Source organism: Vidua macroura, chromosome 5 (genome assembly GCF_024509145.1).
Source record: "Vidua macroura isolate BioBank_ID:100142 chromosome 5, ASM2450914v1, whole genome shotgun sequence".
Classification (NCBI taxonomy): Eukaryota; Metazoa; Chordata; class Aves; order Passeriformes; family Viduidae; genus Vidua; species Vidua macroura.
The window spans coordinates 67,807,529-67,835,242 of NC_071575.1; the positions used below are offsets into that span (position 1 = coordinate 67,807,529).

The 27,714-nt window shown below is 40.6% G+C and overlaps 1 protein-coding gene across 9 annotated transcripts in view; it reads right to left on the reverse strand.

The window, feature by feature from the left end:
* The window catches only part of CELF2 (CUGBP Elav-like family member 2), a 543,341-nt gene that overhangs the window by 81,423 nt on the left and 434,204 nt on the right, over window positions 1–27,714 (reverse strand). For all 9 annotated transcript variants that reach the window (XM_053977017.1, XM_053977018.1, XM_053977019.1 and 6 more), the window contains one exon: window positions 13,351–13,433. In XM_053977017.1, the coding sequence (XP_053832992.1) occupies window positions 13,351–13,433 (83 nt within the window). The remainder of the gene's footprint in view (window positions 1–13,350; window positions 13,434–27,714) is intronic.

A 27,714-nucleotide genomic window follows, 5' to 3' on the forward strand; every position in this document is an offset into this window, starting at 1 on the left:
TGCAATGACTTTTGTAATGCAAAACACAAGCTCAGTTCTGAGAGAGGCCAAAGTGAGCAGGATATAAAATGCTTGTTTTGCAGGAGTTTTATTTAAAGACTTATGCTGTTCTGTGCTTGCTTGTTGTCCTCTGTGAACTATGCTCTGGGAAAACACCATGTGATTACGCTCATCAATATCCTCTACCTTTGCCAAGCTGGAATTCAGGAGATAACCCTTTAAAAGGAATGACTAGCGACAGCAGCATTTCAGAAAGGCAAGAAAGCATATTCAGGGGCTCCTCTGTTTCACAGTGTTATCTCATCTGCACTTATCTTCTTAATGTTTTACTTTCATTCAATAAGAGTGAAACCAGCCTCAGCCACTCCCCCAGTTTCACATCACAGATTTTTCTGTTCATTTGCTAAGTGGATCTTCTGCCTGACTCTTTCTGCAGCATGGAAGGTCACCTTGATTCAACAACGCTCTTGGGCTCCTCTTCTGACAGAAACTAGAGTCTATTATTTTGTACAAAACTCAAATTCTAGTCTATGGGATTTTTTTTTAATGTAAAGCTTTTTTAAAGTTCTGTTGGAAAGCTCTCCTATTTGCATTACAATGTACCAGCAAGAACATCTTATAGCTAAAAAGTGTGATTGAGGTAAGTCTAAAATAAGCTCCAAAAGCATCAAAATTATAAAATCTATTGAAATTCTACCTTTTAAATTAGAGCAAAGGGTACAATATATATATAAAAAGTTGGCCCTGATGATGTGGGGCTGCTGCCATTTTGAATTTTCGCCTAGCAAAGGTACAGAGAAGTTCTGAGTCCAGAATACATGTCTTGATTCACAATTCCCTCCTCCCCAGAAGGCAGACAGGCAGTCAAATTCCTCTCTGTTACCAATCTGGATGTTACAATCCAGATATCTTCAAAGGTCAGACATGAGCCCCAAACTACTTGTCAACATGCATGCCTCTAAATATTGCAGGGAATAGGCAAAGCATTCAGGTAGAAAAGAGGTTTTGAATTAAGATGTCAAAAATCCTACTCTCCTGACTGAGATCAGCTGGGGTAAGTAGTGCAGTTTTATTGTTGAACCAGCGGAGCCATAATATTTTACGCCAAATGAGGATGTGGCTCATAAATTCTACTTAAGCTCTCCATGAGCTGAAGTTAGAGGAATTTTCCACGACTATCCAGTATCAGTATCCAAACTCTCAGTGTTATGCCAATAGTCTGCCCTGGCAAAATAATCTGGCTGTAGAGAGAGAATGAAAAAGATAGCTTGATATTCCATCCATCTATGAAAACTGAACAATACCGCCACAAGTCTCCAGCCAGAAGCACACACAAACACACACTGCTCACATGAAAATATGGATGTCTGGTTGTGTATACATACAGTTACAAACACCAGTAAGAGTCACGTTGAGCAATCACGTTATTTTTAACCACCCTTCGTATGAACTCATTCTCTTTAATTTTTTAGCATCTCTGTAGCTAAGGTACTCTGCCAGTGCTTTCTTTGCGGTAAGGAAAGTGGTTTGTATTCAAACTAAACAAGCACTATATATTTATAATGCTAATCTTCAGGAATTCTAGTGCATTTGAATATTTCTGTCAATAGGTGCTTTGGAAAGTGAAATAAACAAAAAATAAGCGGACAACATTAGCAGAAACATATTTTTGAAGAATGAGTCCAGTTCCAGCTGGCTGTGGTGTTTGGACCAAGCTGTGATTAACATTTCATTAGTAAAAGGGACAGTGCTAGGAAGAGTAAAGCCAAAATCAATCTGCCTCCACCCATCTGCAAAGCTCCAGACCAGCATCTCATCCCAAGCGTGAGCCTTAATGCCTGTATCCAGAGACAGGGCCCCTTGAATCTTTTGGAAAAAAGCAGCAATGCTTCATTTAGTGACTGTAAACATCAGTATGTGAAAACTTGTCTTCTTTTACTTATTCTTTACTGCTACTCTACTCAATTAGAAATTTTCTCTGTCTGTGCCCCGTGAGCAACATTGTTATGTGCAACTCACCTAAAGGTCAAGGAAATCTCTTTGCAGGGATGGCTTCAGGTGGAACAGCTGGAGGCCACAGAGAACTACCAGGAAGGTCCTCTGCTAAAACCAACTGAGCTAAAAACTCTTACATCATTCATCCTACCTGCTCCAAAGCTAGCATTTAGAGCTACTGGGAAGTCTTGAACTCCTGGTTTCTTGGCATATGCTGCTTTTTCTGAGAGAGGCTAATGCAGCCTGAGGGCTGTTGCAGTGTCAGTGAAGCTATAGCAGAGGGCAAGGAAAGCACAGGGAAAGAGGAATGGGTGCAGAAAAGAAATTTTCCCCACGTCTCACCCTCTATTTTTGGCTCTCATGTTGACAGGGAGGACGACAAGTAGCAGACAATGAGGGCTGTCAGCTATCAGGCCACTCCTAAACTGGGATAAATCCATGTCATTCTTTGCAAAATGACGAGGGTCACAAGAGGCAAGGGACATGTCTGCCTGAGCAACCCCTAGAGCCCTCCAGACACAAGTGTGTAAGCACAGCACTTAGGCTGACAGTAGCTCTTACTTAGCAAGATCTTTCTTTTTGGTTAATCATATATTTTTGTACAAATAGGAGGATTCTATATTTACCCAGCATAGCAATTTCTTTCACTTAGCAGTCGGAGAAATGAGAGATGAAAAAATCCAGCAGCTCATCTCAAATGACTTAATGCCAATACAGGATTACTGCCTATCCCATATTTTCTAATACTTTCCTACCCCAAACACTGTAAGGACTTTGTATCCTTTAGAAGATTATTCTAATTGAACAGATACTGGGTATTTTTTCCTGATACTTGATCTAAGCTTTATTTCACCTCTTTTGGTGGTAAATCCTTGGTTCTGTGTACAACCAAAAGTAATTCCCATTTATCACTGGTATTTGGGCAGTACTTGGCCCTGGAGGAAATAAATGCACCATCTTCATGGATGCTGCTGTGGATGCTTGGTGAGGGGCTCCCACAAAAGTACTTATCCTCCTCTGTATTCTCTGCAATATTTGAAATGAATATATGTATAATAACACAGCACATTTTCCTCTAAGTTATTGTCAGGAATTTGTCACAAAATAGCATTAGTTACTGTCTGGTGGATACTTGCTCAAGTGATGGTCTAGAAAACAAACTCCCTTCAGTCATCTGAGCCATTCACAGCTGAACGGAAATATGAAGGTGTGATATCCCTCACATCTCTGCATGAGGCTGCAATCCCTCTGAATGATCCTGACAGTGGTAAGGAATGCTGAGTGTTGTGTTTTCATGGTGGAATCAGGAGCTTCACTTGTGGAAGTACCAGATTTTCAGTTCATAGGATCACAGAATGGTTTGGGTTGGAAGGGACATTAAGGGTCATCTTGTTCCAAACCCCCTTCCAGAGACAGGGGCACCTTCCACTACACCAGGTTGCTCAAAGTTCTTAGTTTATAACTAATACTATCCTCTGATTAGTGCCTTATTTTCCACAATCTTACTTTCTTCAATCCATAATCCTATGTTCTCTATCTTGAAATCAGTGATAAGCCTCTATTCATACTTTCTTAGAGATCATTACAGACTTCTAATTATTCCTTTCAGACACAAACTTTTTTTTTAGTTTCTTTCTCTGCTTTTCCCCTGTGTCACTCCTTCAGAAGAGAAAATTTCCACTCACTGCAACTTGTAATGGTCGCAAGTGGGAATGGGTGAGCATTCCTAGGATGAATGACCGAGGCAGTGTATTAATGTGATTACCTGATTCATTGTAAAATCCATTTGCAAAGAAGAAAATTCCTTATTTTAAGCCCTGCTTGCATGTCCCCCACCCGCGATGGCAGATAGACCATCTCTGAGTTACAATGGGGTGAGAGCTGGAATTGGCTGCAGACTGCTTTAATGCCACTCTTAATGACAACTTGTGAAGATTAGGAATTGTCAGAATCAGATATCAGCAAAAGCTCCAGCTTGCTTTGTGAAGTCAGTCTGAATTAATTAATGGGTAGCTTTCCTTTGATATCGCTTTGATATTTGGCTGCAGCTGGATAAAAATCAACCACAAAGGAAGCTACATTTTGTTTACCACTGCTTAAGACTCTGTTTAGCTCAATGTGATTTTTTTTTTCTTTTGCAGTTTTTGCTTTTTTAACTTCCCTGGCACAAAGCAATAGATACAGGCTTTTGTTAATAAATGGAGTTATGGTGGCATCTTTTTCAATGACTGTTTCTCTCTGCTCCTGCAGATAGTCAGGCTACTGTCTGGTAGCAAAGCCATTACTGATTTCAGCTAAGCTAAAGGAGAAAAGATGGACCATTCCAAAAGTGAGAAAAACATTAGCTTTCCCCCTCTGTTAGTGCTTTTCCTGTTAAAAGGTATTTGGCACTTTTAATTGTAGAATCATAAAACCATAGAATCATTGAATCATAGAAAGGTTTGGGTTGGAGGAGACCTTAAGGACCATTTCGTTTCAACCTCCTGCCAAGGGCAGGGACACCTTCCACTAGACCAGGTCTGTGCAAGCCTTGTTCAACCTGGCCTTGAACACTTCCAGGGATGGGGCATCCACAACTTCTCTGGGCAACCTGTGCCAGTGCCTCCCCACCCACACAGTAAAGATTTTCTTCCTAATCTGAACCTACCCTCTTCCAGTTTAAACCCATCCCCCTATGTCTTGTAATAGTATTTGCTCCCTGCTTTAGAGGATGCTGACCACTTGCTTCACACACTGACAGCCTAAAATATAATCTCTGCAGCTACGTGCCCTCCATGTCTTTCCAGGGTGGGAGTTCACAGCCCATTTGAGCTTCTCTAAAGGTTTTGGATGTCTACCAAGACAATTAGATGGACATGCTTGTACCCCATATTGGTACTTGCACCAAAATGAATCTCCATGTACTTCTGGCAGCCCCAGTGGCCCTACTGGCCAGAGGAAGAAGGATTTCTTTGCACAGCACAGGGGAAGAGCAGACAACAAAGTGGCTCTTCTAACTAAGCTGACGAAGACGATATTTTCTTCCAGAGAATGAGCAAAAAATAAATTATCTCTCCAGGTCTGCAAAGAGTGTTTTTAATTAGGCTGAATATGATTGTCCAAAGTGTGTTATTAGAGCAGGAGATTCAATCAGGCCACCCAGTTTCACCTGTTTTTTGTAGTATTACGGGGGTTTTGAGCATCACAGAGAAGACAGAACTTCTGTTTTCTCTCTTATCATGTACACTGTCCCATTCAGCAGCACAGTGCACCTGTCCAGTGTGATCATTACCCAACTGAGATAGGGGAAATCTGGCTGGGGCTACCTCAGCTTCCTGCACCACCACAGGAGTGCAAACACACAATGAGCCAGCACTGCATCCCTTCAACAACAATGGTGCAGAGGTGTTTGAAGGAAACAGCACAGCTCACAGGGTTGGACACAATGGAAGGAGGATGCTGAACAAACATTATCTCATATAAACATGCCATGAGGCCCAGGCTCCTTAGTCATAACATAACTCAGCTCCACGGGTGCCAAACATTACTATCATGGCAGGTAAATGGCATCCAAGGGCACCTCTAATGATGTTGCTTCCTGATGCCTGCAACTCTGTTTATGATTTGCCTTTCTAATTTCACTATTGTAGAAGTAGTCAGACAGCTAGGAAGGCTGCCTGAACTAGTTTTTCATTATGAAGACAATTTTAATAGCTCGTGTCGTGGTGCTAATGAGGCTGACTGAAGCACCTGTACTTTCTGTTCCAGATAACAGAAAACAGCTAACACCAGCAGGAGGATAAATAGCTGTTTAAGAGAGTGCCTGGGCTCTTGTCCTTAGCTAAGCACCACACCTAAATCTTGGTGAGCTTTGCTATACCCTGGAGTACTCCAGTGATGGCCTCTTGATTTTCTTCAGAGATTTCTGTTCTGAAGTGCACAGCAAAACGTTCTCCAAGTCAGTGATTTTTGGGCACCCAGCTTAAAAGTGATATCCTGTGAACTGATCCTCCACCCTCACTGAGTAAGATTTCTACGTTGGACAAAAAGGTCTGGAGGGATTTTGCAAAGTGATGACCTCAACTGGTTAGAGTTATGGAAACCAGAGATAAATCCCAGTGTCACACGCCAGAATGGGGATGAGCTTCACTTTAGTGAATTTTTCTGAGGTCAAGCCATTATTATGCATTACTTACTTTCCATCTCAATATTATTATACTGCAAAGCTGTGCAAAAAAAAAAAAAGGAAAAAAATTCCTGAACTACTCCAAGAGTTCTCTAAAAAAGCTAGTGTGCATCTAACTGCTCTTGCAGCTGGGTCAATGTGCTCTTGCTTCCTAAACATCCTGATATGGATGTTTGGGATTTAAATCAGCTCATTGATGCCCATGCCCTGGGAAGCTCTGCACCCTCCTGACACAACACAGGTCATCACCCTCCCTAAGTAAGGCCGGTAAAGGTTTAGTCACCTTCTCTCAGTGCCTCAGCAATGGATCTTTCTGCACTTCCCTGTTCTTGGAGACTCTCTTCCAAACGTTTAAAGCTTTTCCAAAAAACAAAATACTTACTAGAGCATGGACTCATATCCAGATACCACAGTACTTGAATCACTGCCCTCAGTACCAGGAAACCAAGTGCTGTTCCTCGTTTTCTCTCACTCTCACCAGAATTTGATGCTTTCATACAGCTGAAGCAGCTTCAAGAGGAGAAATGGTGACTCCAATCTTAACTAAGTCCAGTGGTGAAGGCTCTGTTAGGTCAGTCCAAACTAAATCCTTTCAAATTTGACCTTCCATCCCTCAGTGAGAAAAAGGGATAATATAAGTATGAACTAAATGTTTTGCTCAATTTAGAGAAGTTATTTTCACTTGGTCAATATTTCCCTCTCCCTACGCCTGCATAACACTCACTATTTGCCCTTTAAGCTGCAAGTTCAGCTACTTACAGAGATTCACTGGGTTCGAAGTCACTTTTTTCCATTTTATAAATCTGGGGCTGGTGATCCATTCTGTGTTTCATAGCAATGTTAGTGCAAACCCAACTTTTCTACTAAGGTATTTGAAATTAGTGCAAATATTCATTTTCACTGAAGTGGCAGAGTCAGTGCAATTTTTTTTTTTTTTTTGAGGGGCAGGGGTAGAAGTGATATTTTTGAATTAAAAAAAAATACCCACATGTCTTCTAAGCTGGGCAAAATGTATCATTAAGTAGGTTCATTTGCATAGTATTTTAAAGGAAGTGATGGGCCAGATTCACTTTCTCAACATCACTGAGTGTCTTATAGCTCACCTCCTAGGAACAGCTGCTCCCTGGGAATTCGCTTCTTTCCCATCTGGTATTTTTATCATTTAAGCAGTTCTATACTCTTTGGATTAAACAGCATTTGGCCACACTATATGGGTATTGAATTAGTTTAATTTGTCATCATAAATCAATCACTACAAAGCCTTAACTAAGTTAATTGCTCTTTGAATTCCCTTTCTGTTTGTCAAAATCTCTCAGAGTCACTGATATATCATATTCAGGCTATTATTCAAATCATATTGGATGATTACCTTTTTATTACAGGTAATTTTTACATAATGTTCATATAGTGCTGACAAACCATAAGGTTTAAAACGGAGAAGGAACTGGATATTAAAACACTACTCCAGAAAGGAGAGTGTCAGGATAGTCATTAGAAAGGAGCTCATGATGTAAAGCGAGAACCAGAAATATATTTGGGTTTTTTTGCTTCTTGTTGAACAAATGGCATTTTATCAGAAAGTGAATGAGGTTTCATAGTAAGTCATCATGGGCACCTGCATTTTGGACCAGTTTATTCTGATTATTATTTTTCATATTCTACACCCCTAAATGGACTTTGAGGTTTCCTTACAGCCAGTACACAACCTGTGGGCAAAGTTCCCTCTAAACCAGTCCTGCTTCTCTATGGTGTAAAAAACGTTTAATAAATCCAGAAGTGATGCTTTAATGTAAAGATTAAAAATGTTTTCCTTGACAACATCTGGCAAAAAAGAAAGCCATGAATATTTTACAAATACAGTTCCTGCAAACTCCACCTTGCTGTTAAAATATTAAGAGCTTTCTCAAAATGGTATTTCTTCCTTGTTAAACCCTTAATCAAATAAATTCATATAGCTAATGTCCTAATTTCATGCCAGAACTTCAATACAAAAGGTTTGCTGCTACTCGGAATATATAAGCATATCCCACTTGAAATAAGAACCACGTAAACCATGATTCTGTTAAAAGCACGGGAGTGCAGAGTGTGGGCTGTTAATTATTTTTGTGATAACCTTAGGTAGGAGGATATATTAAAAAAATGTACATAAAGACAACAAATAACCCTTGCCATGTCCAATAAATCTAACTTCAAATAAAGAACAAAGACTCCAAAGAGTTTTAGGCGTGGATTTTACAAATGGATGCCCATTGATTTCTGACTTCAAATAGCCTCTGCGTGACATTAAAGGTGCATTTATTCAGCTATTTGGCTCCAAGAATCCAACCAACATATAGTGCTCTTGTGTTACCTCTCTGCACTTAACCCTTGCCAGGAAATCCTACCAAGTTCACTTGTCAGCAAAACAGAGCACATTCTGTTTTTAAAATAAAGCATGTTAAAACTAAAACAATGAACAAATGTCAGTGCCATGAAGGCAGTTAAAGTAGTCCCTGAATGCAGCTCTTTGAGGTTTGCCCCCTGTACAGAAGCCAATTTTCACTAAGCAGCAAATTAGAGCATGGGGGAACCAAGATTATTACATCTAACTGAAGGTACAGAAATTTAGATGGTTGGAATTTATTGGATTACTCTGTTTAGGGAATACAAGTTAAACACCTCTAACGAAGCCATGAGATTCTTAATGAAGATGAGACTAGTTAAGGCCTCAGTTCTACATCTCATCCCAAAGAAGCCCATTTCCAAGATCATTATTACATTCAAATTGAGATTTTTCCCTTTTCTCCCTTCTGCCTTTTAAAACAAAATCCAAATGAACACTCCAATGAAAACCTGACTCTAAGCTGAATAATATAAACCACATCCCTATGAGCTATGAGGGTATCAGCAAGCTGCTCTCGTGCTCTGTTTGAAAAGACACATCTGAAAATTCATACTGTTCATTTGCAAGACATAAAAGCTACTTGTGATGCCAGCACCAAGTAAACAGAAGAGAACTGTCCCTGTTTCGTTGATCTGTATCATATATCATAACAATATGCCTGTATTTCTCAAACACTGCATATCTGCTTCTCTGCCTAGCAGCAATCGTACATAACAAGTGATATCTAAATACATATTTTGGGAAAGATAAAAGCTCCTATATATGACAAGGAATATTATGACTAACAGAGAGATTATATTAATCATGAATAAAAAGATGATGTTTGATCCTACTTGTGCAGAAAGTTTTTAAATTTTTTTTAAAATCTTTTAAATGAATTTCTATCCTCAGGAAAATGATTAAAACCAGAAAAGCCTGGAGATGTCAGCTGGTGACATGTTTTTCTTCTTTATCTTTCTTTTTTGTTGTTGTTGCTGTGAAAAAAAAAAAAACTGAGCGAACACAGCAAAGTGCATCATTAACTTCTTATTAATTTTATAATACAAAGGCAATTCAGTTAAAATAGTAGTGCTGCAACTTTAAATTACAGAACTAGCTTGGTATTTAATGAGAGATTTAGCACAGCGGGGTTTCTGTTAAATTAAGTTGTGCCTTCACATCACAGTGGGAAAACAGGTGTATATTGGTTTAGAATTATGGAAATGTTGACTAATTCCAAGGCTTGTAATCAAACAGCAAGGCACCCTGCAATATTTTCTTCCAAGATTCTGCATTAATCATTTATGTCTGGTCTTATTTTCTTCATGTCCACTAAAAGGGTGCAGCTCAAAGGAGCAGATCAAGCGCTGGTGTTTTCATGTCTCTGTTAAGGATGAGGTCCAGGCAAAAAGCAGAGATAGAGACATAGCACTGCAGGCTTTGCTCAAAAAGCTACTTAAATTAAACTGAACATGCAGCCTTGGAAGGGGGATAAATTTCACATTAAACCCCCACTTTTTTGCCTTCACTGGTGCTGATCCAAAACCTGCTTACTGAGCTACCTGGGGCAAGCCTGCATTTAAGAAATGAAGAGACTAAACCCAGAAACAATCTAGACTCTATCAATAATGAACGCAGAGCTATTCTCCTCCACACCTCTGCAGCAGTGCAGGTTACACCTGAGTGCAGGTAAAACACAGACGAGTTCCAACATCCACAGCATCCCTGCAGCCCCCTGCTCCTGCCTCTGCCAGCTTTCCTTACCTTACACTAATAAATCACCTGCCTTTGCCTCGGATTTTCTTCCTGGGCTATTTAAGGATGCCTTATCTGATGCATGGCGATATTACAGCAAAAGGGGAAGGCACAGATTCTTTTGTTTCCAGGAGACACCTTATTACTGAACCTCCTACTGACCATACCTCTCTTACTGGAAGCAAACTGACACTCGATGCCCAAATGAACCTGATCCAAATTCATCCCTTGTTGTAGCTCTGACAGAAGATTGCTTCCATTTGCTCTGAGACTATTTCACAGACAGAACTATCCGCTACTGATTCCCACTTGTTTGGTAAAAGCTGCTTAGCAGGCAAGAGGGACAATACAGAAATTGCTAAAATTCATATAAGGAGAACCCTGCTAACGTGAAGTGTTTCCAGCACATGTGCCACAACTTTAAAGAGTGCTTAAATGAAGTTATTTTGGGAATACACAGATGCAGCATAACAGTATCCCCATATATGCTGAATGTCAGCATACTGCACGTGCAAAATATAGAATCTGTTATATAATATATGCTGAATCATTCTGAAAGACAAGTAGTAGAAATGTATTCAAGTTGCTTCTCTTTATTAGAGGCTTCTCTTTAAAAAAGTAGGTGTAACAACTTATCTCATAGTAAAATCTAAACATCTCTGGCCATATCAGGAGTATTTTTAAAGCGAAGGCCCCAGAGTCATGGGAATGCAGTGTCCATATTTCCTTAAAAGAAAACTTTGTAACTTCACAGTCAGGACAGGAAAAAACAGCTTAGAAAGATAAATTTTAAATGACAAAAAGCTAGAGAGGGCTTTAGGGAAAAAAAATTAAATTTTTGAACCCTATTTTAAAATAACATCAAAAGGTACACTAGCATCTTTACCTGCTACCTGCTCATTAGCTGTGCAAAAGTCAGGGACAAAACAATGCCCTGCTCAAGTAAGACACAATGCAGAGCTGAGCCAGTTTTGCCACCTGTATGTGAGGAAGCAAGAGAGTGAAACTGTCCCTCCGAGTCACCCACTGGGATAAATAACATCTCTCAAAACACAGCAAGCAGCTTGGAGGACTCAGGGGAGAACAGAGAAAACTGAAACTTGGTTTGTTTAGCCTGGAGAAAAGGAGGCTTGGTGTGACCTTACCACTCTCTTCAACTCCCTGACAGGAGGGTGTGGCCAGGTGGGGTCAGGCTCTGCCCCCAGGCAATAGGATGAGAAGACATGTCCTCAAGCTGCACCAGGGGAGGTTCAGGTTGGACATCAGAATGAACTTCTTCATTAAAAGGGTGGTCAAGCTTTGGCTGCCCAGGGAAGTGGTGGAGTCATCATGCTTAGAAGTGTTCAAAAAGAACAACTGGATGTGGCACTAAGTGCTGTGATTTAATTGACATTGTGGTTTTTGGTCAAAGGTTGCACTCAGTGATCTTGGAGGTCTTTTCCAGCCCTTACGACTCTGTGATTGTATGATTCTAAACAGACCCTGTCTACTTTGTGATGCGTAGATCTTGTGGTAGAGCTTGAGGGATGCTATCTGGGCAGGGTGCTGCTCCAGCTGCTTGGGATCTCCTCCATCCTACCCAGCCAGTCCACACAGCCATTTGACTCAAAGCATGATGGAGAGCAATCGCTCAGTGAGTTGGTTTAGGTACAACATTGAATGGGGTTAGAGAGCTCTCATCCGAGGGCTCGGCATTTTCTGGCAGTGGTGATGGGAGCCAACAACTGGGGTTGCAGAGACAGAGGACGTTGAGATTCAGCCTGAGCTCGAAAGGGGTCTCAAAGGGAATTGTCCCCCAGAGCCTTCCTTTCTCTCTCTTGAATGGCACATCCATCCTCTACACACTAAAGTGCCGAGACTCCCACTGGGAGGCTTATAAGGTCTTGGTACTGTCCCTTGCAAGGGCCAGTTGCTGGAAAACATCATTTGAAGTGCCACAACTTTTCTCCTGTTCTACCTTTGCAGATTTCCTACCATCATTCCCAGCATTTTCATTGCAAATGACAGAGAACTCCCATTTTACCTATAGCAGGGCTCATGGGTAACTGTCCCATGACAGCACCTCTTTATGCTGGCCATTTCCATGACACATGAGGTGGCTTTCCTAACTTGCATAAAGTGAACCGGCCAGATATAATTTTTCAAACACAGAGTGTCCAATTTTGCACACAGCACATAGGAACTAAAGGAGATATTGGCCTTATAACTGTCAGTCCAGGCAATGCTCTATTTATTTACACAGTGTATTTATTTATTTTCACGTCTGTAACCAGACACTAAAAACATATACTTGAACACTTCTCCTACATCAAGAGGGAATATACCCCCATCCTTTATATTTTTTCACTTCCGTCCTCAAATAATACAGCAGAAAAAATGAAAATGGTGGTACAAGAAGATTTCAGAGTTTAGACATGCAATTATGAGTGATATACTTCTCTCTAGCCCTGTAATTTAAATACAAAATACCATAGGAAAACACAATATACACTTTGTACAACACAACCACAACTGTTCTGAATGCTGGTGCCAGTGGGAGTAGGTGGTGAGGAGAGGTGATGTCAGGAGACAGGATGACCCTGTGCAAGCAGCTACATGGTACCACACTCCACAACACCCTGAGATGTGCATTCAGGTTGTTCAGAAACCATGTAGATAAAGGCTGCATTTAACAAACTTTGGCTGTCTTTTGTCTTTTCCTGTTCTCTCCCTTTTCAAACATGAAGCCCCACTGGGTGCAGTGTTTTTCTGCCATATGTTTTCTCTCCTCCCTCTCTTCTTTCTTCCCTCCCCCTTAAATAAATTTTAAAAAAGATCCACACTGCAGTTTGGCCACTGTCTCTAATCAGCAGGAATCAGTACCCTTTCCAGCTAAAGGACTTCCTAGAGAATAGCAGCTGCCTTTGGACATGATGCCATTGCTATAGGACTGGCACCAACACAGGACAGACCATTAGCTTAGCCACCCTCCTTGCAGAAATCAAGATCATTTGGGGCACCAAGCAGCATGGAGAGCAAAAGGGCTATTCTTCTGGCAATAAAATAATTAGGATCAAAAAGTAAATGTACTCACCCCAGGTAAAGTTTTAATATTGTGCAGTGCATTCTGTGCCTCAAGAGCAGCTTTTCTTGTATAAAATGTTACGAAACAACAACCTATAGAGAGAAATGAAAAGCTTTCAGAAATTAGTGAGTATGATTTGTGAGAGTACAATAGGGAGGGAGAAAAAACAGTGGTTGAACAACACATTATGAAAGCTGGAAATGTGAATTATCCTGAGGCGCCTGAATGACATGAATAAAAGAAAGCTTGTATGATTTAAAATAAAAAGTTCCCCCCCTGTGCATTGCATCTATAGCACACCTGCATTGTTAGTGAACTGTAATCACTTAGAAATTGTTAACCAAAATCCAATTGGCTTTGTACATTGTAAATAAGGTTATATTTTTCTGAAGGCTCCCCATTATACTTTGAATATAAGCAACATGGCAGGCTCAAGCAGCAGGAATTCATTGTTACATCCCAAGCAGAAAATCAGGCTAAAGCAGGACCTTATTTAAAGGGCCTTATACAAAAGAGCTAAGGTTGGTTCCCCCATTTCTTTGAAACCAGGCAGGACTGGAGGTGGAACACTCATCTCAGTTTCAAGAATGAAAAACAAGCTACAGGTGAATTCGCCACTGCTGGGATAGTGGAGGCTGCTGATGGCTAACAGCATTAAGGGAGGCTCTGCTCTCCCTGCATCTGCTGAATTTTCAGCAAAGCAGGTGGTTTTAGTTGCCTTAATCCTGTGGTTTCCCTTTTGACAGCATGGTCCAGCCAGGAGATATGTAGGACCACACATGGGTTGCTGTCACTTTGTCCACTGTGAACATGTAAAGCAGCTTTTGCTGCAGCACAAACAACCCAGGCAGCTCAACCAGCCCCAGGGTCAGGTCAGGGCTCACAGGCAGATCCTCAGGGAAGAGCTGTAATGTCACAGGAGGGGACAAAAAGCAAGTAGCAGGGTTTGCCTGTAATACCCCACAGCAATGAAGTCTGCTCCTTGACAGATGACATGTTAGCTGCAGATGGGGTGTTTGGTGCTATGGGGAGAGGGAAAGCATTCTGGGCTATGCTGGCTGGGGGGCAGAAGTGGCTCCTGAAGTAAAATCCTACTTCACATGAAACAGGATGATGCAGGTCTTACTGATGAATCAGAAAACAATTCTGTTCTCTTAATCACAGTCAGAGATTTGTTACAACTCCAGAGAAATGTCAAAACCAATCAGTAAATAAAAGAAACCCCGGCTCATGAGTCCTGGTGCTCCCTTGGAGCATGACACAGATAAAATAATCAGTGCTTCAGGCAGTGAGCAAAGCTTGTATCAGCTCCCTAATATTGGCCAAGGTGAAACATCCCAGCCCAACTGACATGCCTGCTTGACTTCAACCCATTTGGCAAAAGACACAAGGAGAAGGTGTGCACAGCAGCACACAGCAAAAATTGAAAACAACCATTGGTGGCCCACTTTGGAAGGAAGGGCAGAATCCAGAATGGCCCCTCCACAGCCCCTTGCTTGGCTCAAGCTGTGCATGGCATTGGGAATGCTCCCTCTGGCTCTTCAGCCAGGCCAGTGACAGCCATTACCTCGGTAACAAGCAAAGGTGACCATGTCTTGCCAGCTGGAACACAGCAAGTTTATCCCTAATGCACAAAATCACTTGCAGGCACAGCAAAACATAGGCAGGCAGGTAATGCAGACTTAACACACCTGAGAGGAACATTTTTCATACTGCCAACAGGTTCTTTAAAATTTCACACTTTACAATGGAGATGGTTTAATAATTATTTCAGTAAGCGGGACATAATTCGCAGGGATGTGTGCTAGAGACAGGCACAGCCTGTTAAGGTTTGTGTTTCCTGTAAGTGTTTCTAAACCTTCTGTTTTGCTGGAAAATCCTGAAAATCTGAGTTATTTTACCCCAGATGAAAATGAGAAAAAAAAATCCAAGTTTGTGACATTTAATAGTGTTATTTTGAGACAATATTGCAATATTTTTCTATCATGTCAGCCAGCTCCAAGTCCATCTCCTATTGTTTCTTTGTTTGGTTTGTTAGCTTTTTAATATAAGGCTTTTTAATCAGGAGAGAGGATTCAGAGGGGAAAATATCAAGCTGTAATCACAACTTTGCAATTGCCATGTCCTTTTCCATTGGCCCAAAGAGTTTCATTTTAGATTTCAGCTCAGGGGGTTCATTCCGATAAGGAGAAATTTGAAATCTATTGGTTTATCATTCTTGGCACTACTTGAAAGAACTGCACTTGAAAGATGAATATGCTGTGAAATACCCTTTAACTCGTCATTTTTGGGAAGTAATAGCTCAGGAGAGAAAAATGTTTCTGTGAATGAGGGCTGGAAGAAACAGCAGCTTAATGGGAAATGTGGGGATGTTTCAGGCAGGTCATTGGACCTTGACAAAAATAGAGACTTCTAAGCTCACAGATTGACACATCTGAAAATGCATATGGATAAAATTTTTCTCAGGCCGCATTTGGCTCATATCTTCTTAAATAAAACAAACCCCATAACAAGAGCTGGTTTGCTGTGCTTTGAGGGGGGCATGGACCCCCACTCATGGACACTTGAATTTGAAGGTATCTGCTACAGAGGTCAGGACTGGACTCAAAAAAGAAAATAAGACAACAGAGAGGAAACAGAAAAGGCAGTAGTCCATGTTTCCCCAAGGAAATGCTGTAGCTCAGCCTGTGGATTTTCCAGAGGTGCTGCAGCCATGTTACTCAAACTGCATTGAAGATGGCTCCAGTGTAAAATCCTTTCGGGTCAGTACATAGAAAAAGGACCTAATTCAGTTTTTTCTGCAGGAGTATTGGAGGGAAAGATGCCTGTGTAATAGGACAGGGCTAAACTGTGCTTCAGGACTAGTAGCTGTCCCCTGCTGAAAGGCGAAGAGGCAATGACATTCCTTCCTTCCTCCCTCCCTCCATTTTACTAAAGAAAATGTAATATTGCCAAAGACAAACAAGTGGCCCAGCTGGAAAAGAAAAAGTATGTTTCCTACTGAAAGAAAATTAAAATATATAACCCTCCCCTTCAGGCCCCATGCACATATAATCTTTGTTTCATTACCAACAAACTCGACAGCAGCTTGAACCGCAACTAGGCTTTTCTGACATCCAAATAACTCCGAGCCTGTCAGTGATAACCTTCTCCTCTCCTAGTCAGGACAGCTTAAAAGGTGAATTGGTTTGTGGACATGGTTCTGCCAGTCCTCAACAGCCTGAAATACAGACCAGTTTAATTCCACATGGGTTGGAGTGTTCTTGCCCACAGGCAGAGGAGCTCATCCTGCCAGTCAGTGCCTCCAGAGCAGCAAATCTCCCACGCTCTGCTAAGCTGGTTGTGCTCTACTTGGAACAGTATTTACTACAGCGTAAGGCATTTCTTCTTTGTACCTTGAAAAAAATGCTGAATGAATCATGCAGATCCCTACAGTCCCTTAAGGACATCGGCAACAACTTCATGGCTATCCTGCCAGATGCTTGAACAGACTGAATAAAACCTGCCACTCCATGCTGCTCAGCATTTAATGGCAACAAATGGGATGCCTGAGAAACAGCAGCAGAAAACAGCCCTACTTCTTAAGGCATCTGACGAGCAAACGCTGCAGTGTGGACACTACAATGTTCAACTTCAACACCTCATTAAAAAAAGGGAAAAGATCTCTTACTTCAGCTTGTTTTCACTCTCTCTCTCTCTCTTCCCCCCTCCCCCCTCTTTCCCTTTTTTTCTTTTTTCAAAGGAAATTTAGTGCCAGAGAAAGACCTCAAGGTCCCAGCCATTGGGAGAGAGTTGACACATTCAATTCTCCATGACACATTCAATTCACAAGCCCTTGCTCAGGCTGCCAAAGGCACCAATTAGCACCACTGGTGGAGATTTTATTTATTTAATTTCCACAGAAACCTGTTTAGCAAGACAGTGACAGGGACAAACAGCCTCATGTATGGCTAGAAACAGCTCTATGTCTGTCAAAGATGGCAGCAATGGATTACAGGGGAATCAAGACATGGGTTCACTGAAGCCATCATTTAGAAGTGAGGAATGGGAAAAAGATCAAGTGGTGAGGACTTTCACACCACAGGGGCCATGGTTTTCTGCTGGCAGTGAACTTGGGTTTCAGGAAGACTTTGTGGAACAAATTTCAGTTTTCACCATGAAACTTCAAGACATGCCATTCCTCCTGAAAGCAAGAGATTTTTTTCAAAGAGCTGTTAGTAACCCCATGCAATGGGGCTTCTCCTCCTGTGTGACTTCTGCTCTATGACCCAAATTTGCCTCCCAGCGGAGAAGTCACAGCTTTGTTAGGCTGCAAGATCCAGCTCTGTGACATCTCCAGGAGCTCTGCTATACCATTATTTTTGTCACTTTCTCCCAATTCAAACACAGACTAATTATGCTGTGAGAGCTGTTTACATTCCTAATTTTGAATAACTAACAAAGGGAAGCTCTCCTCCACTTAAAGATGTGGCTTACACAGTCCTCGTTGGCATTTAATGGCACTGGGATCTGTGTAAGAGCCTTAATCTCTCAGCCAGGATTTCATGCCTGAGTGACTACAGACACCTCCATCTTGCTTCGGGTGAGAAAAAGTCTTTTACAGCTCCCTAAACTGAATAGACAATTCCTGTGTTAAAGTTACCAGGAATTACACGTGTGCATCTATATGAGAAAATAACCCTTGGATGTGGACAGGAATTAAAAAATGCTCCATAAGATGCTGTGAGGTTTTGATTTGCTTGAAGAAAAATATTCTGCACTCTCCCAGGCCTGAAAATTTAACTTTTGGGAATTAAAAGAGAAAATATACTGGAGGGAAAAAAAAAAAAAAAAGCACCCAACCCATATTTATTGGTCTGATATATTAGTTTCTTTAGTTTTCAGCTGTCAAAATTTGTCAGTTTGGATCTCTCCTGTGTTGTGCATATTATCACCTGCTGCCAGTACCTGAACCCTAACCATGGGGTATAGAAATACAAGAGCTTATCAGGGCACCTGCAAAGCCTGCAACAACTTAAAAAGTATGAAATTTGCTTTACCTTCTAGACTAATAAAATAAACACTTCAAAACAGCTATAATGATTATCTGATGATTGAACTCTGCATTCTTTTAGCAAGTAATGGAATACTGGCAGACAAATTCAATTCAAAATACATTCACATTCAGGACATCAACAAAGTCATCATGTTGTGAATTGAAAATTCCTTTAAAGGCTGTGTTTGAATTCTAAGGGGCTGACAGATCAAGGGACTGAAGGCCCTGGAAGGCTAAATGAGTGAAGTCCTGCTATGTTTCTTTCTTTCTGTGAATGAAGCTCACTTTTGTGTGTGCATTTGCAAGCAGAACAGGTGCTGGCTTCATACAAGCCTGGAATCTCAATGGGGACAGTAGCTTCTTGTCAATCCAGCACAGTTCAAGATAGTTTAAGTTCAGGACAATTTATTTTTCTTGGTTTTTTTTCCCACTCCAAATGTTTCTCTCCTGATTTCCACATTCACTCATCCACCACCAAAATTTAAACAGTACACTAATACAGGGCAGCCTTTAACAAGGTCTCTTGCATTCCAGCCATCCACCTGAATTCTGGAATACGTGCTCTGTACATCACAAAAAGCTGCCAGAACAGCGCGATTTCCAACCAAACCAACCATGACCTGTAATGTCATTATCCAAAAGCCAACGAAGACATTAAAATCTCTTTTCCACTAAAGCCATTGAGAAGACCTATTGCTACAAGGCATTCAGGTGTGTGGTTGGGCAATGAGACTTTTCACTTTGCTTATATTTTATGCAGTGCAATGGGAGCCTTGCCCAGCGTTTCTTCTGCGCTACAGATGTTAGTGCAATTACCTAACTTGCACTGAAGACACTGGTCTAGTATTAGAAGAGATGTTTCAAGTCTTAGAGATTTTGATTGGGTGGTTCCATACAAAACCAGAGAAAACCATGAACTGTCTGAATAGCAAATACAGCCATTCCTGACAAAGACACCCAGAAATAAAAGTCCTACTATTTTTGGAACTCTGCTTATTACAAGAAGAAGTTGGCTAAGGCAGGGATGTGATTTGACTCCTACCTGCACCATCCTCATGCTCTATTGCCTATGGAGTCATGGGAGAATAAGATGGAAAGGATTCACTCCTGAACCCATCCCTGCTAGAATTGCCGAATAAAGCAGAAACCAACCTTTAATGATGCCGCCTCCCAATTAGATCAGGTTTGCTAATAGTTTGATATAATTGGCACCCTGATGGAAACCGTATTACCAGTCCTGTCACCAGCCAGGAAATCGCATTGCCACTCTAATGACAGCACATATTATAGCAATGCCACTTCTAATATTAATACATTAGCTGAATGTAGGCAAGGGCTCACATGTGAGAAGGATTCACAGCTGGGACATGCCAGATTCCACCCTGTGCTCTATTTTTCCTCCTGGTTAAAGCATTCGGGGTGGCAGTGCCCCAGCCCCAGAGTGCCCCGCATCACACTGCTTGTGTTAAAGCACAAATGCTTCAGGCCGGTAACAGCCCCGTAAATGGCCACTGAAAAATGATCCCATGGAGCTCAATTTTTTCTCTCCATGCCTTGCAAGTTATGATGGCCTTTCTGTTAATTGGCCACAAGTCCTAGTTTGTTGTCAGCCTTCAGCTGCACCGGGGAGTTCTTTTGGAGGAGTTGCACTCTGTCATTCCCGTACCCTTGTGAATACAAATGCTCTCTATAAATGTCCTCTGCCTACAAAATGGAAGTGTTTTATTTATTTTTTTTTCCTTATTTTTCTTTTTTTTCCTTTCTTTTCCTTTCTTTTTTTTTTTTTTTCCCTTTTTTTGACCTAGATTAAATTTGCTGCATTTTCAAGCCTTTTGGGAAAGCAACTAAGAACTAATATGCACCGGTTCATGTTCCACAACACTTCCCTACCCATTATTATGTAAATTTTGACTGAAGTGCGACACAGATAGAAAAGATACCAAGGGCAAAATTGCCAGAATCTACTTTTTGTGCTCTCTGAAATAAGCCACTTATATTAAACAGTTTAAAATGGCTAATAGCTGTACAAGTATCTGAAGAATTTCAATGTACAATTTTTCATATAGGACAATGACAGCTTTTGCAAATTCCTGAACTCTCCTGCTGCCAGTGTAATGACTGGGAAGCGAATGGCCAGCATGCTGGAACGGTCTGTTTTACTTCTGAAGGAAGGGGCCAACTTCCACACCTGAAGCTTGGCAACACTCATATGATATCTGCACTATATGGTGATAAAGGAGTAAAAAAAAAAAAAAAGCAGATGCAGAATTAGATTCTACACATGGTGGAAGGGTAAATAAGTATACACAAGTCAGGTTTATAGCATCACGGCAATTTTATGTCATTACAAACTAATCTGTCCCTAAAGAAACCATCCTTGCATGCTGGGATGGAAGCTGAGCTTTATTGGTTTGGGCTGAATAGTGGGTGAGAGATGTTGCAACACAAACTCAGGAAGTGCTGTGAAGACAGAGCTGGGCAGTCAGTGGCACTGAACCTGCACATCACCGCTGCATTAACACCCTGATCTGCAGGAGGCCTGGCCTGGAATGTTCCTCCTTTGCCAGCCTGTCCAACCACCCATCCAGTGCAAATCCCTAGGGAAAGCCATGGAGATGGATGGCAATCAGACAACCAATATCAGTGGGAAAATCAAAGCAGTAGCTCAGTGCTTCCTGTCGAGTCCATGTTTGGTCTGTTCACATTTCTAGATCTCAGAGGTGGAGAGTAATTGGGATCTTACACATCAGTCCATATGGGTTACAATAAAAACTGCTTGTCAGAACTTTTGGACAAGAAACTCTCAAGTAAGTAGAACAGCAGTGGGAGAGGGTGGGGAAATGGCATTCCAGCCTCTAGCTCTGTGAGGGGGTGTCCTATGGGAAGTTACTGCACTTCCCACTTGTAAAATACAGGAAAGAATATACACAAAATGCAAGATTTTAAACTTGAAATAGTTTTAAACAAGGCTTGTCACTATGTATATATATTGTATCAAGAAAGAAATCTTGAAATTGGGGAGACATCAAAATGAAACAACAAAAAAATGAAAATACAAATAATTAGGTATTTCTTTTACTGCCTTCTTGTAATTTCCCTTTCATCTTTTCTTTCTTCTTTTCCTTCTTATTCTTGCACTAATGCTTCTTAATCTTTAATTCACTTTCTTTTTCCCTGAAATAAATTCTTATTCTTTCCTTTGTAACAGATGGTTATTGTTTCCCTTTTCTTTGGCCAGGTAACAATTACTGACTTGAGTTTACTGGCTTTAAAATGAACTAACATGTCCTCTATACAAGTTAACCCCTAAGACTGACCATCTGCGAAATACATCTTTGGATGCAGTAGAGAGAGAGGGTTCAGAGAACAGATGCTTAAAAAGATGGAAACACAAAATTAAGATATCCTCCCTTATTAATCCATTATTGCAGCAGAAAACTGCTGTGACACTGTATCTCAGTTCAAAAAGACTCTACAAAGATCATGTTTACATAAATTAACATAGGCAGGGACATATCTTTCCCTGATGTCATTTCAAAAGCCATATTGTGTCCAACCCTGGCACTCACTAGTAGCAAATCTAACTTCCCAGCACACATGTCTTATAGTCCTGCATTTCCTTCTATTTATTCTTTCACTTGGATGCTTGAGAAAGATCACTGAAAACTGGCTTTTCCTGATAAGACTTCCAGATCACTGCTCTGATGAAACCTCTAATTGCACTGTGACTCCTGAGAAGCCACTCGAGTCCTAGTTCAACTAGGAGGCAAATCTGTAGGGAGAAATACTCAGAATAGAAGAGCTTTACCATAAAACTATCCCTTCAAAAGAACCAAATATTTGAGAGTTATTTGCAATTTATAAACTTTCCCTATGAAAAACCTATGTCCTGTACTGGAAATCATCTTCACTGGTTAAATGCCAAAGGCATCCTGGGCTGCATCAGGCAGAGCAGGTCAGTCAGATTCTTGCCCTCTGCTCAGCCCTGCTGAGACATATATGGGGTTCTGGATCTTCTTCTTTTCCCCTAGTAGAGAGATGTGCACATACTGGAGGCTGTCTTGTGAAGGACCATGAAGATGAGGAAGGGTCTGGATCATCTCTCATATGAAAAGCATCTGAGAGAGCTGGGACTGCTCAGCCTGGAGAAGAAGACATTGGAGGAAGATAGAAGCCTTCTAAGTGGTCCAATGACAGGACAAGAGGCCATGGTCACCAATTAAAATACAGGAAATTCCATTTAAAAATAAGGAACACACTTTTATTCTAAAGGTGATCAAACACTGGCATGGTTTGCCCAAACAGGTTGTGGACTCTCTCCATCCCTAGAGATATTAAAATCCTTCCTGGACACAGCTCTGAGAAACCTCCTGTAGATGACCCTGCTTTGAGCTGGGGTTGGATAACATGAATCCCATAAGTTCTTTCTGACTTCAGCCAGCTTGTGATTCTGTGAAATGGCAATGGAGGAATTTAACTGGCTTCTGACAACATCCCTCCTAACACAGTTTAACTTCCCCAGAAATGTTTTCCAAGCTTATTTAACTCTAGCAGACAACATCAGTTAAATTACTGTTTTATTGGTGTACCTATCAGTTGGGAACCAGCTCTCACTCACTAGCAAATTTCACACACTAGATTAGTTTTTTCATAGCAAGAACATAGGAATTATTTTTTTTTCTCTTTTTTTAGAGAAACAGAATCAGAGAATTTATAGCACCTTCCAGTACCTAAAGAGAACCAAGATATGGCTGGAGAGGGACTTTGACAAGGGCGTGTAGTGATACGACAAGGCAGAATGTCTTCAAACTGAAAGAGAGTGGGTTTCAGTAGGGTATAAGGAAGAAATTCTCTACTGTGTGGGTAGTGAGACAGAGGAACAGCTTGCTCAGAGAAACTGTGGATCCCTGGAAGTGTTCAAGGCCAGGCTGGATGGAATTTTGAGTACCCTGGTCTAGTGGAAGGTGTCCCTGCCCACAACAGTGTGGTTAGAACAAGATGATCTTTAAGGCCCCTTCCAATCCAAACCACTTTATGTTTCTGTAGTGATTCTAGGAACATCCCAGCATGGCAGATATTGCCAATAAAAATGTTTTGTGTCATACCTTGTTCTTAGAAATATATCAATACATTTATGAATTAATGATAACACAATGCATTTTCTTAAAGTTACAGTTTATCCAGGCCTGTTGTATCTGACATGAGGTTTTTTTTAAACCCCACTGACAGCTCTAAACCTGTCAGTTTGTGTCTTCTAAGGACAGCATAGGAAAAGCCAGAATTAGCAGTATAAAGAGAAAAAAAAGAAAAAGGCCCGAGGAGAAAGAATGATAAAAGAAGGTACACAGTGGAAAGATTGCTATTGCTCACAGTTCACTCATTTACAAAACAACAACAAAACCTCAACCCTACCCAGAAACCTGGCAAGAACATTGTGCATGGGGTGTTTTCAACATTTAGCTGGATTTGTAAGAGTTGGATACCATTTTTGCAAGAGAATCTAAAATCTGACCATGGCTAACTCATTTCTAGGAATACGGTGTTTAAGTTCTTCTGAAAATAACATTCAATGCCCATCTGAATCTTTTGATACCTAAATGCTTGTGAACAATCTGGCCTTTCATCTCCCTGGGCTCTAGCTTTTCCTTGCTAAATAGAAAGAATAAAATGTTCTGAACTCAAAGGAGTACTCAGAAGAAACCATGAAAAAAAAAATGATGTAAAAAGACACAGCCATCGTAGTGACAATGAGTAACAGCAGAGCCCTACGTGTCAGTGCTGTGCCCATCTGACTCATTGCAGTCTGTCACACTTCCTCCAAAAGTTGCCTTATAGGAAAGGGAAGAAATCAATACAAGACATTTGAGATGGCTTAAGGGATGCTTGAGTAGCATGGGAAGAAATTCGAGGATAAATATTGCCTCTAAGTGCCCTGAACTTGAATCAACAAATAACTATTTGCTCCAACACCTCCCCTACCCCATATTTTGCTGCTTTTGGCCAAGTCACCAAATTGTGGGCTCCATTCTCTGCTGGTAGAACTGGTAAAGCCTCCACTCTGGATTCATGACTGGCTACAACATGCACACTATTTTAATGGAGATAATTTTCAACTATTTTAATTTTTTTTCCTCCTGATAAATACATTTCCCCATCTTTAAAACCCAGGTCTAAATGCATTGTCTGAATCTGTTACAGTCCCCGCTCCCTTTGCCCAAGACGCAGTCAAACACTTTCAACTCTTTCTCGACTTCAACATCATGAACCCTTGCACATCTCATATTGATTTCTAGGCATCTACAGCTTCACTTTCACAGGGTCACAGCACATGTCAAATTTTTCCTGCATTGCACCTTCAAGCAGTGTTTCATCTAAGGAGCTTCGCTTTGCCTGAACTTGTTAGCAGTGACACATTTGTTCCCCAATTAGGCTTTCTTTATAAGAATAATAAAAATGAAATAGAAGGAATTCCTGGCAACTTTTCTATCTTTCTAGTCAATTGAAACAATTTTATGCAGATGAAGATGCAGCTCCACAGAGCCTTTGAACTTTAAGCATCATCTTTACTTGGCTTTGAACTCTCAACAGGGCCCATGATCTTTCAAAGCAATGTACTCTGCTGTGGAAACTTCAAAAAAGAGGGAAAAAGGCACAGTTAGAAAGAAAAATGCAGAAGATGGGTTTTTTTAATGCTTGATGCTCCTGGAAATAAATAAAAAACCCAACTGAGTGGTATCTGAAGAAGTGTATTCGGCACTCAAGTGTTTCCCTAATTAATTGTTTAGATGAGTGCTAAAATAAATGCAGCAGCAGCAAAGATAAACAAACCACTTTAGTAATAAAGCCATATATTTGTGCAGGCACACAAAAATAAATGGCAGCACTTAATGAGCACAAGCAATGAGAAGGAAGAACACACTTCATGTGGGGGATCTATGCTCAGAAAGCTCAAGCTCAAAGGTATTTGAGAGGTATCTCACAACCACTTCCCAACCTGCCTCTCATTTGCCTCTTGCACAGAATCTTGTTTTGCACAGGCTAACAGTGTAAAAATGTAAAGTGTCCTGATAAAGAATTATAGCTCATGTTTCACCTTACCTGGGCAGCCTCATCAGGGCAAGGAAAAGACTTCTGGGGAGAGATTGCTATCCTAGTTAATTATTATTCCTCTTTATTTTTGTCTGATGATTAACTAATGTAAAATCAATGAAGGGAGATACGGAATAGATGTGTAACACATGTACTTCCAAAATGAGAGAGAAAAGCTAAGATGATTCATACAGTCTTTTCCTTCTGACTGGAAAACAAGCTAGCAAATTAATACTGGGGGAAAGTGTTATCTTGTATATCTAGGAAAGCAGTTTTAATAGAATTATACAACTGTTAGAGAAAGGAAAATTCAGCTAAGCTCCTCTCCCAGAGAGAACAGCATTACACTTCCACACGTAATTCTTCCAAAGTTTTATCTTGTTCTATCTGTAGATTTCCCAGAATCAGACTTTCCATAATTTCCCAAAAAACCTATTTCAAAATCTCACAAGAAGTATTTTAAATACGCTTTTCACAGTAAACACTTTCAGTTTTGCTTAATTTCCCATTGCTATTTATGTCTTGAAGACCTTACGAAATAGTGCTACTACTTATCTTAGTATAAATGATTTGACAAGCAGACCAAAACATAAAACCCCGCATGCCATAAAAATAAATATGTTAGTCTCCCCAGAAGCCTTCATACGACTGACTGTTTATTTCTTGCAACTATCACCATATATGCTCTGGAAAACTGATGAAAAAAACCTATTCAGGAATATTTAATATCTATTAAGGGAAGGGAATATTGAGACTGTGTTGAATGACCCACAGGACATGTAAGTCTGTTAGTCAATACCAGTTCAGAGAAGTCCAAACAAGAGTACCATGATCTATAGGTTCTATGGCTCTCCAAAGATCAAGATGTGGCATTTAATCAGACCAAGATTTAAAATAAATCTCCAGCAGCCTGTTTTCAAGTTATGACAAGAGAAATACTTGGCTCTAGAGGTACAGGCTGTATGACATGATTGGCAATTTATCAGGACGAGAAGAGAAAGAAGCTGGATGATTGGCAACTTAATCAGAAGGAGAAGGAAAAATAGAGAAAAGGAACAAAACGAGTGCCTAAACAGTGATGTGTTGGCTCCTGCGGCTGTCAAAGGTGGCCTTGAGCAGGCAGTGGCAGGAGGGCTTACACTGAAGCTTGTCTGCAAAGTAGATGAAACTATTCAGTGTTCCTTGGCATCAATAGCACGCGGCTGCTGAATGTATCTAATCACATTTGGAGAAGCAGGATTCTGCATAGTGCTCTCTGCAGGTCACCATGGCAGCCACAGGAGCACATCCAACAAAATATCACAGATGCGCAGCTTTGCTACCTAAAAACTCGGAGGACTTTAGAACAAAGTCCCCAGTCTTAACTGCAAGCTAAAAAAATATATATATAAAATTAATATTTTATAATATATAAAATATATATTATGATTGCTCTGAGCAATCATATTTTGATACCAGAGGTCCTTTAGTTAGCTTTACAATGTGTCCTCGTCATTTATTCAACATGCTGTTTAAAATATTTCTGTTGAGCACAAACAATGCAAAATTTACCTGGATGGGAGCTGAGAAATGGTGGGTTACAGGTTAGATTGGCAAATAATCCTTGCAACCACCAGTTCTTACTGGGAACAAGCATCACTTGGTCTTTTCACAAAAAAGCCCTACTTACAGATGACTTGTATTTGTTCATGGAGTACAATGGATCAACAGAGAAACTGCAAAATAATGCCCTAAAAATGTGAAGTTTCTTTTCCCACATGAAATGGGATGTGGGGAAATAAGAATGTGTTTGGAGGGTAGACCTGTTAATACTGGGGCCCCTATCTTGTACAATATTTTGTCTCTGCTATGACTTACTAGGCAAAACTTAAAGATAATTCCAAGCAATTTGAATTCATCTATCAGACTTCAGCATTACTTACTCTTGCATTTTGTATGCCAGAAAGATAAACCATAATATAGAGCAAAATTATTTCTGGAACTGCATATTGCACATTTTCACTATAAAGCATATCATAAGCTTCGACATAGAGATAAGTAAGCGATTACTTGTCAACCTCCTCTCATTCCATCAGTCTTAAAAATTAGGATAAAAAAAGCTTTTCATGTGCAACAACACGCTACATATTAGTCCTGCAGAGTTATAAAAAATGTGGAACTAAATATCAGACAAGCCCAATTTAAAATGATGAAACACTTCTGAATTCTAAAACAATTAGGCTAATTTACAACACATGGCCTAATACACT